At 48.9% G+C, this 18,066-nt stretch overlaps 1 protein-coding gene across 1 annotated transcript; it reads right to left on the bottom strand.

The window, feature by feature from the left end:
* Positions 1-6,304: 6,304 nt before the first annotated feature.
* On the bottom strand, positions 6,305-16,587 carry LOC109754685 (uncharacterized). The gene is made up of 3 exons (XM_073500251.1): positions 11,553-16,587; positions 9,375-9,437; positions 6,305-7,314 (listed from the first exon to the last, which is right to left on the bottom strand). The coding sequence occupies exon 1, from the start codon at positions 15,933-15,935 to the stop codon at positions 14,223-14,225; it is 1,713 nt and encodes a 570-aa protein (XP_073356352.1). The 5' UTR covers positions 15,936-16,587; the 3' UTR covers positions 6,305-7,314; positions 9,375-9,437; positions 11,553-14,222.
* Positions 16,588-18,066: the final 1,479 nt, after the last annotated feature.

Raw genomic sequence — 18,066 nt, 5'->3', positions numbered from 1 at the left:
CGGTGGTCGCCGGCGTCGATCCACGGCGAGGTAGGGTGATCGGAGGGTACCTACGGGTTCAGGGTGTCCTTCCGCGTCGGTGGGTGGTGGACTTGGCCGTCGGCGAGCGCCACGTCGACGGCGACCCTATCTCCGGCGGACGGTGGTTCGGGCGATGGTGGAGCTCTCCGGTGGGTGCTGCAAACTTCAAATTGGCGCGCGGGTCAGAGATGTGGATGCACTAGGAGTATACTGGCAAGAGTTGAGAGGCAGGGGTGCACGCACGGGAGTGAATCGTGCTGGATCCCGAAGCGGGTCGAGGCGGCCGGAGTTGGAGAAGAAGACTCCCTCGAGGCTCTCCCAGTGGCTTGGCGCGGTACTTGTGGTGTGTAGAGATGGTGCGGGTTCGAGTTCGAGCTCGGGACCTCCTTTTATAGGCGATCCGAGGAGGTGGCCGCGAACGGGATAACGCCGGCGAGAAATTACGGCGAGGCAGAGGTTGGGCAGGGGGTTTAGGTGGCTAGGCATCATCATGGTGGATCACTGGCGCCGTTTCTCTGCTCAAACCTCGGTCGGGCTTGCGTAATCCACTGGCCCTCGACGGAACGGCCGTACGGGCACGACGGCGGCAGGGAGCGCGCTCCGCGCCTACCAGTTCACGACGACGGCCCTGCAGTGTGCACAGGTGAGTGGACGGCCACGCGGTGGTCTCTGGTGGCTTGGGCGGCGCTGGACGGCGCCGTCCAACGCTGCGCCTCTCTGGCAGCCGCAATGGGCGCTGCTGCCGTCGCTCACGGGGAGGCGCACCTCTGCCAGCTCATCGCCGACGCCCGCAAGTGTCCAGGCGATCGTGCGGCACAGGGATAAGAAGGAAGGAACAGGGAGCAAGGCGCCACCACGGCTACTGGCGAGATCGAGGTAGGTTTCTGAAGAAAACGACGGCGGCTCTGAAACTGTATCTCTGAATTTTCTGAACCTTGACAGTAACAGTGCACGCCAGGTGTTTGATGATATGACTTGGCATGAGGAATTTTTTTTCTGGAGCTGGGGCTTGGTGAGGTGACCTCTCGATGCATCCAGAGGCTGCCTGAATTTTCTCAGATTTTTAGGAGGAGGAAACAAATGAATTTCATCAAATTTGGCAAATATGGCCCAAACTTGCAGCAAGCACATTTTGAAAATTTTGAACTGGTGACCAGTGGATCTTCATGGATCTTGGTTGAGGGTTCTAAGGACTAGCCAGGGAAATTTGTTTGGAGGCAAACTCAAAGGAGAAATAGTAGTTCCTTTGTAAATCTCCAAGGATCAAAATAGAAGGCAGAAAAAGTTTTTGATGAGAAATAAATGGAAATAAAATCATGGGGGAGTCCAACTTGCTGGATTTGAAGTTTACCTTGACCCAAAGATGGGGAATGGCTTTTGGGAGGGGGTTTCCACTTATGACATGGCAAGAGGAGATTTTGAAAGGGGAAAGGATCACTCCATAAGCCATAGGGCTATTTTAAAAAGAAAAGATTTTCAAGAGCTTTCCCAAATGAAAAACATTTGTGTTGAGTCAACATAAGATGAAAACCTCCAAGACCAAAGATCAAGTTTTGGATGGAACTAAATAAAATACTTGTCATAAAAGGAAATTTTTTTTGAGAAGGAGAGTCCCTTTTTTAAAAAAGAAAATTTAAATAACCTCCCTCAAATCAAATAAAAGTTTGATAAAGCCAAATAAAATTTTTGGGTGTCACAACACCTACCCCCTTAGGAAAAAATCTCGTCCCCGAGATTTCAGCTGATCCTCAAATAGATGTGGGTACTCTGCCTGAAGAAAATCCTCTCTTTCCCATGTTGCTTCATCCTCGGTGTGATTGCTCCACTGAACCTTGAAAAATTTAATCGTTTTCTGACGGGTCCTCCTTTCAGACTCTTCCAATATTTTTACTGGTCGCTCTCTGTAGGTGAGGTCTGGTTGCATGTCAATGCTCTCATGAGATACATGCTTTTCCGGGTTGCTCACACATTTCCTCAATTGTGAGACGTGGAACATGTCGTGGACGTCTGACAGCGCCTTGGGCAGGTCTAGGTGGTAGGCTACTGTGCCTCTTCGTGCAACTACACAGAAGGGTCCAATAAATCTTGGGGCTAGCTTCCCCTTAATTTTGAACCGTTGCAGGCCCCTCATAGGAGACACTCGTAGGTATACGTAATCACCGGGTTCAAAGCTGACCTCACGATGTTTTCGATCGTAGTAGCTCTTTTGTCGACTTTGAGCTATCTTGAGTCGGTCCCTGATTTGTTTAACTTTCTCCTCAGCTTCCTTGAGCATGTCTGGGCAAAAGATACGACTGTCACCTGTTTCTGACCAGTTTAATGGGGTACGACATCTCCGTCCGTACAATGCTTCAAAAGGTGCCATTTGTAGGCTGGCTTGGTAACTGTTGTTGTATGCGAACCCGGCATACGGCAAACTTTCTTCCCAACTGGATCCATAGGTGAGAACACAGGCTCTCAGCATGTCTTCTAGGATTTGGTTCACGCGTTCAGTTTGTCCATCAGTCTGGGGGTGGTATGCTGTACTGAATGCTAGTTGAGTGCCCAGAGCTTGTTGTAAGTGCTCCCAAAATTTTGGGACAACTTGAGTGCCCCGGTCGGATATTATGGTCTTTGGGACTCCATGCAGACAAACTATACGGGAGAGATAAAGCTTAGCAAGCTTCTGAGTGGAGTAGGTCGTCTTCACGGGAATGAAATGTGCTACCTTGGTTAGCCTATCTGTGATGACCCATATGGCATCATTTCCGCGTTGTGATCGAGGTAGTCCAACGATAAAATCCATTCCAATTTCATCCCATTTCCACTCAGGTATCCTGTTTGGCTGTAGCAGCCCTGCTGGTTTTTGATGCTCAGCTTTAATGCGCTGACACGAATGACAACAAGCAATGTATGCGGCTATATCCCTTTTCATACCGTGCCACCAAAATCTTTCCTGAATGTCCTTGTACATTTTGGTTCCCCCAAGGTGGATTGAATATGGGGCGGTGTGGCTTTCAGTGAGGATTTGCTGTTTGAGGTCCTCAATGTTTGGTACGCAAAGTCTGTCGCCGTACCATAATATTCCCTCATTGTCTGTGACAAACTATGAAGCCTTGCCAAGGCTCATTTTTCTCTTTATACCTTCGATGCTGGGATGTCCATGCTGAGCCTTCTTTATTTGTTCCATTAGGGTGGGCTGTATCTCCAGATTTGATACGCTGCCCTCCGTGACTATCACCATATTGAGTTTGGCGAACTCCCGCTGAATTTCAGGCCTCAAGTTCTGTAGACTGTCGTTGCTCGAGCTGGGGTTCCGACTAAGAGCGTCTGCCACTACATTTGCCTTCCCTGGATGGTAGTGAATGCCGACATCATAGTCCTTGACTAATTCCAACCAGCGTCGTTGTCGTAAATTGAGCTCTGGTTGCGTGAAAATATATTTAAGGCTCTTATGGTCCATATATATTTCACAACGATTTCCCAGCAAAAAGTGTCTCCACTCTTTGAGTGCATGGATGACTGCTGCTAGCTCCAAGTCATGAGTAGGATAATATTCTTCATGTTTCCGTAGTTGCCTGGAAGCATATGCGACAACTTTGCCGTCCTGCATCAATACGCACCCGAGGCCCTTCCGGGATGCGTCACAATACACTTCAAAACTTTTGTGTATATCCGGCACAACCAAAACCGGTGCTGTTGTTAGTTTCTTTTTGAGTTCTTGGAAGCTTTTCTCGCACGCTTCAGTCCATACAAATTTCTTGTCTTTCTTGAGTAATTGTGTCATTGGTTTTGCCACAGTAGAGAATCCTTCAATAAACCTTCGGTAATATCCAGCCATTCCTAGGAAACTCCGTACATCTGTTACGTTGGCTGGTGGTTTCCAGTCAAGTATGGCTTTGACTTTTTCTGGGTCTACGGCCACGCCTTCTTGGGTCAATATATGGCCTAGAAAACCAACTTGTCTTAGCCAAAATTCACATTTGCTAAACTTGGCGTACAATTGATGTTTCCTTAATTCTCCCAATACAATTCTGAGATGTTCAGCATGTTCTTCTGTTGTCCTTGAGTATACCAGAATATCGTCAATGAACACCACAACAGATTTGTCCATAAATTTCATAAACACTTTGTTCATGAGGTGGACGAAATATGCGGGGGCATTCGCCAGTCCAAACGGCATTACTGTGAACTCATATAATCCGTATCTGGAGGTGAATGCTGTCTTAGGGATATCTTCTATCCGTACTTTTAATTGATGATATCCCGATCTTAAATCAATTTTTGAGAACACCTTGGCTTGTGCGAGCTGGTCAAACAAATCATTTATCCGTGGCATCGGATATTTGTTTTTGATGGTGACCATATTGAGAGCTCGATAGTCTATACACAATCTCAGTGTCCCATCCTTTTTCTTGGCGAATAATACTGGTGAACCCCAAGGTGAGGAGCTGGCTCGTATAAATCCTTTGTCCAGTAATTCTTTTATTTGCTTCTTCAATTCTACCAACTCGGAGGGTGCCATTCTATAAGGTTTCTTATAAATGGTGGTGCTGCCAGGTGCTAGTTCAATGCTGAACTCTATCTCTCGGTCTGGTGGCATGCCTGGTAGTTCTTCAGGAAATACGTCGGGAAACTCGCACACCACTGGAACTTTTCTCAATTCTAAAATGTCCACCTTGTTCAACTTTGGTTGCCGTGACCGTGGTCTCTCTTGAGCTGTAACTTTTATTGTCTTGCCGTGATGGTGAGTGAGGATTACAGTCCGATTGAAGCAGTCAATAAATCCCTTGTTGGTGGTTAACCAGTCCATTCCTAGGATAACATCCAGTCCTTTGTTTTCCAACACGATGAGACTTGCCTGAAACTTTAGTCCTTCAAACTCAATAATCACTCCTTGGCAGTAACTCTGAGTGATCTGCTTATTCCCGGGGGACTTGATGATCATAGACTTTTCCAAGGAAAGTATCGGAAAACCATGTTGCAAAACAAAACTCTTCGAAATGAACGAGTGAGAAGCTCCAGAATCAAACAAAACCGTGGCAGGTATTGTGTTGACACGGAACGTACCGAGCACGATATCTGGGGCATTCTGTGCTTCTTCCTTGGTCACATGGTTCAGGTGACCCTTCTTGTGATTGTTGTTGGGGTTGAAATTGTTACGCCTGGGGGCTGGATTATTTCCACCATTGTTCGCCTTGGGGGCCGAGTTCCTTGGTTTTGGGCATTGTTTGGCATAGTGCCCTTCCTCTCCACAAGCATAGCAAGTGACACCTGGACGGTATGTGAAGTCCTTGTCCCTTGAATGGAAATGTTTGGTTGGCCTTAGAGCAGTGGTCGTGGACTTTCTTGCTTCATTCCTCTGAATATCAGTCTTGCTCCGGTTGCTGCGGGCATGTGCCGTCTTGTCCCTTTTTCGCTTGCGAATATCCTCCAGACTGCGGCGCTCATTCTCCAATGTAATAGCCTTGTCAACCAGAGTTTTGAAATCGGGAAAAGTGTATACGACCAGTTGGCATTTTAGTGCTGGCGCCAGGACGTCCAAATTTTTTTCCATCCTTTTATTCTCAGTCATATGCTCATCGTAGGCATAATGAGATAGTTGAGTAAACTGACTGTTGTATTCCGTCACTGTCATGCCTCTCTGCTTGAGGTCATCAAACTCCCTTCTCTTGATCTTTATAATGCTCCTGGGGATGTGCGCCCCACGAAAACCTTCCTTAAACTCTTCCCAGGTGATGTTATGTTCACTGGGATGCATGTGTAGGAAATTTTCCCACCATGCGGCAGCTGCTCCAGTGAGGTAGTGAGGTGCATAAAGCACCTTCTCATGATCTGAACATTGAGCAATAATCAACTTCCTTTCGATGTCTCGAAGCCAATCATCGGCTTCAAGCGGCCTATCAGTGTGAGCGAACGTTGGATGGCGTGTCTTCTGTAGTTCAGACAACTTGGAGTGCGGTTGGTATGGCTCACGGTGATTTCCCATATTGATGACGTGATTCATCATTTCTTGGTGTTGCTGTTGGCTTTGTTCGAAAAGGCGGCATACTTGAGATAATGCTGCCTCGCTGTCCTGCTGACCAGACTGCCCCTATGTGAAGTTGTTGCTTGTCTGGGTTCCATAAACTTCTTCCGGTGGATTTGGCATGGAACGAGTCCACGGACGAGACATTTTCCACTCTGGGGTATTATTTTGCAAAACTCATGAGAAGAACTGTGTGGCACAAGGAAAATTTTGCAAAGGCAAAAATTTAAAAGACCTCAAGATTTTTCAAGAAAATATTTGATTGCGCACGGAGAAGGACTGCTCAGTACATATCTTACACGCGATACGTAATTATACAATACAGCACTCAGGATGTGCGTACACATTCCTGACATGTTATTAGGCTAGTGCACTTCTCCGAGTTCCTACATGATGCGCACACAAACTACTTCCCACCAAACCTATGTACATATAAACATATCATACAAGCGGGTACATCATACGGCTGCTAGGCGCACTCAGTCGGAGATGGTGAAGATTTCCTTCTGCCTGCCGAGGGTAAGACCCAGCGGCGCAGGAGACTCAACCTCCACCTCCTCCCTAATAGGCTCCAGGCGCGTAGCACTGCGTTGAGGGGATGGTGCGGGTGCGGCAGGCGGTGGTGTGGGTGCGGCAGGCGGTGCAGCTCTGACTGGAGTAGGAGCAATGACCTGGTCGAACTCCTCAGTGGTAGGCAGACGGCGAGCAGTGGCCAAAATGGCAGGTGAATAGGATGCTGAGGACGAGACGAAAGTCAGTGGCGGTGCCATGTGGAGAAGCTCCCTCCTGTTGGCAGAACAGCCCCGAACTAAGTCCATGCGGGTAGCCACAAGATCGTCCACGAGGTTGTCGAAAGCTGCCTCCAGAGCTTTGAGATACTCAACAAGCATCTCGATAGCTTCATCCCTCTCTCCCCTATGGCAGGCGAATGCATAGTGACAAGTATATGGCACATGGCATGGGAGGTAGCGGTAGCGATGAGTCTTCATCGTAGGAAGAACATCCCGAAGACGAGCTATCGCCTCACGGGCGGCCATCTGCATGGCATGCCTCTCCGTAGGCATGGCCCTTCCCACAAAACAGAAGTGGCGAGACACAGAACGTCCTCCCTTGAATTGCACCACGGCCTGGTGCATAGACACGTCGTCGCTGAGCTTGTGTTGGTAAAGCGTGAACTCCGGACGAGTCGCTGGCCCGATCGTGAGCTTGGTGATGGAGACGAGGAGTTTGACAAACCCCTCGGGCACATTAGTGAATACCCGAGTCTCGCAGTCGCTGCCAGCCATCTACAAAAGTAGGGAAAAATTCTGAGTAGTCAAATCATAAATTTATGATGACCAACAAAAAATAGCTACATTTGCAAAATGCTGAAAAAGCACTAAAAACGCTAATAACCGATTAGCGATCGCACCTAGTGGCTTCCTACAGTCAGCCTGGCTCTGATACCAAGCTTGTCATGACCGGTTTTCCAATAAAACCTTTATTGAGAAACCGATCCCTTTTACGGACCAGTAGAGAAGAATCCTTCTCACTGGTTGACAATTTCTTGATTACAGAAATAATCCAGGAGTACTACATATAATACAAAGTTAAGCGGAGACTGCTCAACAATTTATTACCAGCACGCCGATATTAAACATAAAGGCGGATATGGTGGCATAACTACTGACTCGTAATAAAAGTGGTGGTGGATATGTCACAGCGAAGTGGGTGACAGGACTCCTAAATCTAACAGCACATCGAACGTCGGGTGATGCTCGATGATTATTATAGTGGGTAGCGGAAGCGTATATAATACAAGTGACCAAATCCAGGATCGCACGGGACTGACTGGGACTCCTCTAGGCGTTGGACTCACTATCAAACTCTTCATCCATGAGATCGCCTTCGTCAACATCTGGCCAAATCAACAAGCCAGGTGAGTACTATGAAAGTACTCGCAAGACAGTTTGGACATAAGATATAACAAATGTAAACATGATGCATATGAACAGATTAATAATGCGCACTCAGATAATAAAGTAGCTATGCATGGGAAATAAAAAGGAAGTCGGGCGGTAGTCCTCCCGAAATCCCAATGTAGTACTGAATGCCGATCGAGTGTCCGAAATGACCCCTCGAAAGGATACAAATAAATTAACAATGCCGCAGTCGGGCGTCAAGGCGACACCTCATAAAGGGCTTATAATGGAATGTAAATGACAGTGCGTGCCACAGTCGGACGTCTGAGCGACATCACGTAAAGGGCTTATACCAAAAGTAAATATCAAGAGTGCCACAGTCGGACGTCTGAGCGACGTCACATAAAGGGCTTATATCAAAGGTAAATAACGAGAGTGCCACAGTCGGACGTCTGAGCGACATCACATAAATGGCTTATATCAAAAGTAAATGACAAGAGTGCCACAGTCGGACGTCTGAGCGACGTCACAAAAAGGGCTTATATTCCATAACTCGATATTCCAGTAGCTAAAGAAGTTAAATCATTTCAAGGAAATACCCAGGTACGAAATAATGAAGTGGTTAGTCCATCCACAGGAATAACATTCGACCGAGTTTACCACTCAAGTTTGTTCACCGGGGATTTCCACGGAGACTGACATAGGGACCGACACTGAGACTGATATGGATATGTTGACCAAGGTCCTTGACCATGGACACGATGACTCGGAAGGTTTTGACTCTGCAGAGTTTGTACTCTTAACCACAGCCAACGGATTTCAGTAGTCACGAGGGACTAGTTCCGTTTACGGTATTTTAGGAGAAACACATCTAACCAGTACACACCCATTCCACATTCCGTTGCCAGGAATCACCCCAAGCAACGTTCAAGAAAAACTTTGAGATGGGGAGGCTACAACCTCGCGTAGCATGGGATCAAATTTATACCGCGCGCTCTAAGGGGTGCCCCCCTCTCGGTCCCAACCGGAAACACCCATGCCCCCTGACCGGATGACTGGCTTTAATCCAGGGCCATGGAACCCTCATCCCGGCCCCTCTATTTGGTGTGTACAAGGAAAGAGGTTAGCAACTTATTAAACCGTATTCTTTGCAGAAAACATGTGGCAGTACGAAAGGGGACGAACGGTAACGTGGCTCGGTCCACATTAACGTCGGAGTTTAACGGTTGACATAAGACTGGCATGCTACACCAATACCATCTTACTACCTCTCATGTCACCACATGATCATGTCATCTCTCATCAAGAGATCACAATAAACTTCGAAGCACACGGTTAGTTGCCTTGCTTGAAACAAAACACTTACCGATGCCCATATGCCATGCACAAGCTATTCAAGCAAACATGCAAAACACCCATCATATCAAAGGTTCAAACATGCTTGCCTGGTTCGGAGAAGTCGGAGTCTAGCTCGGCGAAGTTCGCGGCTCCGTCACCTCCTCCGGAACCTACGGTATAACAAAACCGTATACTAACGTGAAAAACCGTTGCGTGTATAAAAATTGTTCCAAAAAATTTCCAAATAAATACTATGGAAAACTAGACAAAAATATGAGACTGACAGAAAAAGAATCAATCAAAAAGCATCTTTTATTTAAAAGATATAAGGGTTTTAGTCCAAGGACTAATCTGTGATGAAATAAAAAAGATCCAGGGACTTGTTTGAGAAAACAGAAAATGGTTCGGTATGAAATACGCCAGCCCAGAAGGAAAACACGTTTTGCCCGAAGGCGCCTTCAGAAAACGGTTCGAAGGGGAAAAGAAGAGAGGCTGACGGGGGGGTCCCACCCGTCAGGTTCAAAATCCAACCGAGCTCGCCGGCGCCCGAAGGCTGCGGTGGTCGCCGGCGTCGATCCACGGCGAGGTAGGGTGATCGGAGGGTACCTACGGGTTCAGGGTGTCCTTCCGCGTCGGTGGGTGGTGGACTTGGCCGTCGGCGAGCGCCACGTCGACGGCGACCCTATCTCCGGCGGACGGTGGTTCGGGCGATGGTGGAGCTCTCCGGTGGGTGCTGCAAACTTCAAATTGGCGCGCGGGTCAGAGATGTGGATGCACTAGGAGGCTACTGGCAAGAGTTGAGAGGCAGGGGTGCACGCACGGGAGTGAATCATGCTGGATCCCGAAGCGGGTCGAGGCGGCCGGAGTTGGAGAAGAAGACTCCCTCGAGGCTCTCCCAGTGGCTTGGCGCGGTACTTGTGGTGTGTAGAGATGGTGCGGGTTCGAGTTCGAGCTCGGGACCTCCTTTTATAGGCGATCCGAGGAGGTGGCCGCGAACGGGATAACGCCGGCGAGAAATTACGGCGAGGCAGAGGTTGGGCAGGGGGTTTAGGTGGCTAGGCATCATCATGGTGGATCACTGGCGCCGTTTCTCTGCTCAAACCTCAGTCGGGCTTGCGTAATCCACTGGCCCTCGACGGAACGGCCGTACGGGCACGACGGCGGCAGGGAGCGCGCTCCGCGCCTACCAGTTCACGACGACGGCCCTGCAGTGTGCACAGGTGAGTGGACGGCCACGCGGTGGCCTCTGGTGGCTTGGGCGGCGCTGGACGGCGCCGTCCAACGCTGCGCCTCTCTGGCAGCCGCAATGGGCGCTGCTGCCATCGCTCACGGGGAGGCGCACCTCTGCCAGCTCGTCGCCGACGCCCGCAAGTGTCCAGGCGATCGTGCGGCACAGGGATAAGAAGGAAGGAACAGGGAGCAAGGCGCCACCACGGCTACTGGCGAGATCGAGGTAGGTTTCTGAAGAAAACGACGGCGGCTCTGAAACTGTATCTCTGAATTTTCTGAACCTTGACAGTAACAGTGCACGCCAGGTGTTTGATGATATGACTTGGCATGAGGAATTTTTTTTCTGGAGCTGGGGCTTGGTGAGGTGACCTCTCGATGCATCCAGAGGCTGCCTGAATTTTCTCAGATTTTTAGGAGGAGGAAACAAATGAATTTCATCAAATTTGGCAAATATGGCCCAAACTTGCAGCAAGCACATTTTGAAAATTTTGAACTGGAGACCAGTGGATCTTCATGGATCTTGGTTGAGGGTTCTAAGGACTAGCCAGGGAAATTTGTTTGGAGGCAAAACTCAAAGGAGAAATAGTAGTTCCTTTGTAAATCTCCAAGGATCAAAATAGAAGGCAGAAAAAGTTTTTGATGAGAAATAAATGGAAATAAAATCATGGGGGAGTTCAACTTGCTGGATTTGAAGTTTATCTTGACCCAAAGACGGGGAATGGCTTTTGGGAGGGGGTTTCCACTTATGACATGGCAAGAGGAGATTTTGAAAGGGGAAAGGATCACTCCATAAGCCATAGGGCTATTTTAAAAAGAAAAGATTTTCAAGAGCTTTCCCAAATGAAAAACATTTGTGTTGAGTCAGCATAAGATGAAAACCTCCAAGACCAAAGATCAAGTTTTGGATGGAACCAAATAAAATACTTGTCATAAAAGGAAAAATTTTTTTGAGAAGGAGAGTCCCTTTTTAAAAAAAGAAAACTTAAATAACCTCCCTCAAATCAAATAAAAGTTTGATAAAGCCAAATAAAATTTTTGGGTGTCACAACACCTACCCCCTTCGGAAAAAATCTCGTCCCTGAGATTTCAGCTGATCCTCAAATAGATGTGGGTACTCTGCCTGAAGAAAATCCTCTCTTTCCCATGTTGCTTCATCCTCGGTGTGATTGCTCCACTGAACCTTGAAAAATTTAATCGTTTTCTGACGGGTCCTCCTTTCAGACTCTTCCAATATATTTACTGGTCGCTCTCTGTAGGTGAGGTCTGGTTGCATGTCAATGCTCTCATGAGATACATGCTTTTCCGGGTTGCTCACACATTTCCTCAATTGTGAGACGTGGAACACGTCGTGGACGTCTGACAGCGCCTTGGGCAGGTCTAGGTGGTAGGCTACTGTGCCTCTTCGTGCAACTACACAGAAGGGTCCAATAAATCTTGGGGCTAGCTTCCCCTTAATTTTGAACCGTTGCAGGCCCCTCATAGGAGACACTCATAGGTATACGTAATCACCGGGTTCAAAGCTGACCTCACGATGTTTTCGATCGTAGTAGCTCTTTTGTCGACTTTGAGCTGTCTTGAGTCGGTCCCTGATTTGTTTAACTTTCTCCTCGGCTTCCTTGAGCATGTCTGGGCCGAAGATACGACTGTCACATGTTTCTGACCAGTTTAATGGGGTACGACATCTCCGTCCGTACAATGCTTCAAAAGGTGCCATTTGTAGGCTGGCTTGGTAACTGTTGTTGTATGCGAACCCGGCATACGGCAAACTTTCTTCCCAACTGGATCCATAGGTGAGAACACAGGCTCTCAGCATGTCTTCTAGGATTTGGTTCACGCGTTCAGTTTGATCCGAGTCTGGCCATTTGGTCTATACGCACTAACCAACTACGCGGGAACAGTTATTGGCACTCGACGTCGTGGTATCATCCGAAGCTCTTCTTGACGTCAGCGATGGAGCGACGCGCGCCGGATTGGACTGGAACGCCTGCTAGGCTAGGTCTGCTTCCAGCCGCGTACGCAACGTGCAGGTGTGCAATGGGCGATGTGCCCAGACCCCTGCGGGCATAGGATTTAGACCGGCGTGCTGACCTCTCTGTTGAGCCTAGGTGGGGCTGCGACATGTTGATCTTCCTCGGCCGGGCATGACCCAGAAAAGTGTGTCCGGCCAAATGGGATCGAGCGTGTTGGGTTATGTGGTGCACCCCTGCAGGGAAGTTTATCTATTCGAATAGTCGTGTCCCTCGGTAAAAGGACGACCCGGAGTTGTACCTTGACCTTATGACAACTAGAGCTGGATACTTAATAAAACACACCCTTCCAAGTGCCAGATATAACCCGGTGATCGCTCTCTAACACGGCGACGAGGAGGGGATCGCCGGGTAGGATTATGCTATGCGATGCTACTTGAAGGACATCAATCTACTCTCTTCTACACGCTGCAAGATGGAGGTGGCCAGAAGCGTAGTCTTCGACAGGATTAGCTATCCCCCTCTTATTCTGGCATTGTGCAGTTCAGCCCACTGATATGGCCCATTACACATATAACCATGCATATGTAGTGTAGCTCCTTGCTTGCGAGTACTTTGGATGAGTACTCACGGTTGCTTTCCTTCGTCTTTTCCCCCTTTACTTTCTACCTGGTTGTCGCAACCAGATGCTAGAGCCCAGGAGCCAGACGCCACCATCGACGACGACTCCTACTACACTGGAGGTGCCTACTACTACGTGCAGCCCGCTGACGACGACCATGAGTAATTAGGAGGATCCCAGGCAGGAGGCCTGCACCTCTTTCGATCTGTATCCCCGTTTGTGCTAGCCTTCTTAAGGCAAACTTGTTTAACTTATGTCTGTACTCAGATATTGTTGCTTCCGCTGACTCGTCTATGATCGAGCACTTGTATTCGAGCCCTCGAGGCCCCTGGCTTGTATTATGATGCTTGTATGACTTATTTATGTTTTAGAGTTGTGTTGTGATATCTTCCCGTGAGTCCCTGATCTTGATCGTACACGTTTGCGTGCATGATTAGTGTATGATTAAATCAGGGGCGTCACAGTTGGAAGGCTTGATTAGTCACTGGTGTCCACTGAAATATTGTCCCCTTCTTGAGAAAATTGGTCAGAGGCTTGCTGATGACCCCGTAATGCTGAATAAATCTTTGGTAGTAGCCGGTAAGCCCCAAGAAACCCCGCAGAGCGCGTACGGTGGTTGGTACCGGCCACTGCTGGACAGCTGCTACCTTCGCTGGATCGGTGGACACTCCTGCCGCACTGATTACATGGCCGAGATATTCAATTTGGGGCTTGGCAAATTCGCACTTGGACTGTTTAAGCACCATGTGGTTGTCGCGCAGGAGCTGCAAAACAGTCCTCAGCTTTGCAATGTGTTCCTGGAGTGTCCTATTGAACACCAAGATATCGTCCATGAACACGACTACACCTTCACGAAACACCGGCGCTAGAGCCGTATTCATCACACCTTGAAATGTTGCGGGAGCTTCTGACAAGCCAAAAGGAACTACCAGGAACTCGTATAGCCCATGGTGCGTCCGAAAAGCTGTTTTGAATTCATCCCCCTCTGCCACTCGAACCTGATGATAACCCGCCAACAAATCCAATTTGGTGAACCAAGCTGCTCCTGCAAGCTCGTCAAGCAATTCTTCTACTATAGGCATTGGGTGCTTATTTTTGATGGTTATGTTGCTTAGTTGCCGGTAGTCCACACAAAATCACCACGATCCATCTTTCTTGCAAATCAGTAGAACGGGTGATGCAAAAGGACTGGAGCTAGGACGAATTATGCCTTTGCGCAACATCTCTTTGACCTGCCTCTGTATTTCATCTTTTTGCTGGGGGGTGTAGCGATACGGGCGAACGCTGACCGGTTGAGTACCCGGAATGAGGGGAATTTTATGATCACCCAAACGCTGGGGTGGCAGGGTGGATGGCTCCGTGAACACATCCTTGTACTCTTGCAGGACCGTGGCTACCTCTGGAGGAAGTGGGTCAGGGGTTGGAACAGTATCAGCCACGGAGCATAATTCTTTCTCTTTCTGCACGCGCTTGATCTGCACTACTTGCTGAATTGCCCCTCGGCGCAGCAGTCCTTTCAATTTCCCTGCCGAGACGGGTTTAAGATGCTGATTTGTGTCCTGAATGCCTCGCAAGGAGATGCGGCGCCCTTCGTGAGTGAACTTCATCCACTTTTTGTGCAAATGAACCCACATAGGGCTGTGCTGCTCGAGCCAATCCGCGCCAATGATGATATCATAACAGCCGAGGGGAAGCACTTTCATGTCTTGGCAGAAGGTATGGCCTTGAGTCCACCATGAGAGCTGGTTCACCATTTGAGAGCTCATCAATGTCCCTCCTCCTGCAACTACATATGAGGCTGGCTTCGTTTGTTGCACTGGAAGTTGTAACTCATCGACTATCGCCGTATCCACAAACGAGCAATTGGCACCAGAGTCCACCAAAATGAGCACCTCTCGGCTACCAATTCGACCATGGAGACGCATGGTGCGTCGCTTGACTTGCGGGGTTGAGCCACTGTCCCTGGCCAAAAGCATTACCTCCTCATCTGAGCTGGAATCTGATAGATGCTGAGGATCGGGAGGATCATCTAACTGCAAAATCTCCAGTAACTCTTCCATGACATGAATGGGCACTTTGTCAGGACATTTGTGGCTGCGTGCCCACGGATAACCACAAGTGAAACAGAGATTCTTCGACTTGCGGTAGGCACGCAGTGCTTCCAGCTTTTCAGACCACTTCCGCGAGTCTTCTGAAGCAGAAACCCCTTGTTTCTTCTCTGCCGATGATTTGTTGTAAGAGCGCGAGCCTTGCTTCACAGCTGATAGAGATTTGTCATGTTCCACCTCGACTTCCTGCAACAAGGCCAAACAACTAGCAGTATCCACACTTTTAGGACGGTGTAAAACAATAGCAGAACGAATGTCAGGACGGAGCCCTGCAATGTAACGCTCTACAAAGAGCACCTCATGTGTATGTGGATCAGCTAACAAAATCTGATGACGAAGAGTGTCAAATTTGGTAGTATACTCAGCTACAGATCCTATCTGACTCAATAACAACAACTGACGCATATAGAACTGATGCTTATCCTTGCCCCATTTTTCTGCTACTGCTGCACGCAATTCATCCCAATGTTGGAGGGGTTTGCGTTTTTGGGCCATTTTGAGCCAAAGTGCAGCATTACCGATCACATTCAGAGAGGCAAATTTAACTTTCATATGGTCTGAGACACCATAGATGTCAAAATACAGCTCGCAATTGTCGAACCATACTTGATAGTCCTCCCCATCAAACTTGGGGAAGTCCATCTTCGCTGTACTACCGAAGGAGGAGCGACCCGACTGCGCCGGTCGACGGTCCCCATGGCCAGTCTCTGAATCGAACCCCATGCGGGTGTTTGGGAACATACCATGAGCTGGAGGCAGCTGAGGGAATGGATGATCCCCAAAAACTGGCCCCCGTGGAGTTGGATGTACGCCGTGCCCTTAGGGCCGATCCGTGCCTGCCGTGCGCACCTCCACCGTAGGAGGCGACGCCGAAGAGGAGGCCGGATCTGGAGGTATCGTGGGACGCGGTGAAGAAGACTCCAGCGCTCGGAGGCGAGCGGACGCGTCCTCGGAATGGAGTTGCAGAAGCGACGCTGGGGAGTTGAGGGTGCGGGTCGTCTCGTCCATCGTCCACATCCAGGCTGTGATGCCCTTGAGCTGCTCCGCAATCTCGTCGAGCTTGGTGGAGGTCTCCACGTTGTGTTGCTCGATTGACCCCATCGCCGCCGAGAGCTGCGCCTGAACGACCGTGGGCGGTCGACGCTTGGGCGCCAGATCGACGCCCGGATCAAGCGTTCCGGCCGAAGGATGGGGATTACGGCGGCGGAGCGAATCCACCACCAACCGCGATCGGACTGATGGATCGAGCCGGAACCGGGGAGGATCGATGACAACTGATACCAATTGTTATGCCCTCGCTAGGATTTTGGCCCTCCTTTGATTACAATTCTGGATACAAGAGGAAGGATTGGGGAAGAAGGAAAGGGAAGTTCAGCAAGTGCTAATTCTCGACGCCTCTTCCTGCCCGTGCTCCACCTACTTATTTCCCCTCCTTGCTGCTGGTCGTCTTCTGTGGGACTTGTTGGGCCCGCCAGGCTCGATCGAGCTGGCGACTGCGTCTTGAGGCCTTGGGCCTTCTCCCCGGGTTGGGCCACCACATGACAGTCTACCTAGGAAATTACCCTACATACAACTTGAAATTTATCTCACAACTTAATTGATTACCCTTTATGTCCCTTGAAAGTTATCTCACCGCCTGTCAGACAAGGCACTACATTGCAAGATGGACTTTGTGATTCCCTCAATAAGTGTTAAGATAGGATGGACTTTGTGATTTCCCTCAATAAGTGTTAAGATAAGATGGAATTTTCACTACATTGTATTATGGAGGAGCCTAAGCTAGCATGTTGCTACGACAGAGCCTACACACACTTATAATTGTTCTCTTAGCAAGTAACACAAGTAATAAGATCCATGTCATGCGTACTACTATCTATGGACTGGCTACGGCCCCTTTGCGGTTCGACTGTGGGGGTACACGCACACAAAGAGCAAAATCAACAATACACACGAAGTTTACCCAGGTTCGGGTCACTGTGAAGCGTAATACCCGCTTTGATTGTATTGGATACTAGGAAGGGGGAAGGGGGAAGGAAAGAGAGGGAGAAAGAGGGGCCGCGCCCCCCTCCCCTAGTACAATTCGGACTCCTCATGGGAGGGGGCACGCCACCTCCTGGGCTGCTGCCCTCTCTCTCCCCTCAGGCCCACTAAGGCCCAATACTTCCCCGGGGGGTTCCAGTAACCCCTCCGGCACTCCGGTTTTCTCCGAAACCATTTGGAACACTTCCAGTGTCCGAATATAGCCGTCCAATATATCAATATTTACGTCTCGACCATTTCAAGACTCCTCGTCATGTCCGTGATCATATCCGGGACTCCGAACTACTTTCGGTACATCAAAACACAAAAACTCATATTACTGATCGTCACCGAACGTTAAGCGTGCGGACCCTACGGGTTCGAGAACTATGTTGACATGACCAAGACTCGTTTCCGGTCAATAACCAATAGCGGAACCTGGATGCTCATATTGGCTCCTACATATTCTACGAAGATCTTTATCGGTCAAACCGCATAACAACATACGTTGTTCCCTTTGTCATCGGTATGTTACTTGCCCGAGATTCGATCGTCGGTATCTCAATACCTAGTTCAATCTCGTTACCGGCATGTCTCTTTACTCGTTCTGTAATACACCATCCCGCAACTAACTCATTAGTTGCATTGCTTGCAAGGCTTATAGTGATGTGCATTACCGAGAGGGCCTAGAGATACCTCTCAGACAATCGGAGTGACAAATCCTAATCTCGATCTATGCCAACCCAACAAGTACCTTCGGAGACATCTGTAGAGCACCTTTATAATCACCCAGTTACATTGTGACGTTTGGTAGCACACAAAGTGTTCCTCCGGTATTCGGGAATTGCATAAT

The sequence above is a fragment of the Aegilops tauschii genome, chromosome 5 (genome assembly GCF_002575655.3).
Source record: "Aegilops tauschii subsp. strangulata cultivar AL8/78 chromosome 5, Aet v6.0, whole genome shotgun sequence".
Lineage (NCBI taxonomy): Eukaryota > Viridiplantae > Streptophyta > Magnoliopsida > Poales > Poaceae > Aegilops > Aegilops tauschii.
The sequence above is the reverse complement of the archived record's forward strand: the minus strand, read 5'-3'. Positions and strand labels throughout refer to the sequence as shown.

Coding starts and splice junctions, on each gene's coding strand:
- LOC109754685 (XM_073500251.1), bottom strand. CDS start 15,935: ATGTTCCCAAACACCCGCATGGGGTTCGATTCAGAGACTGGCCATGGG.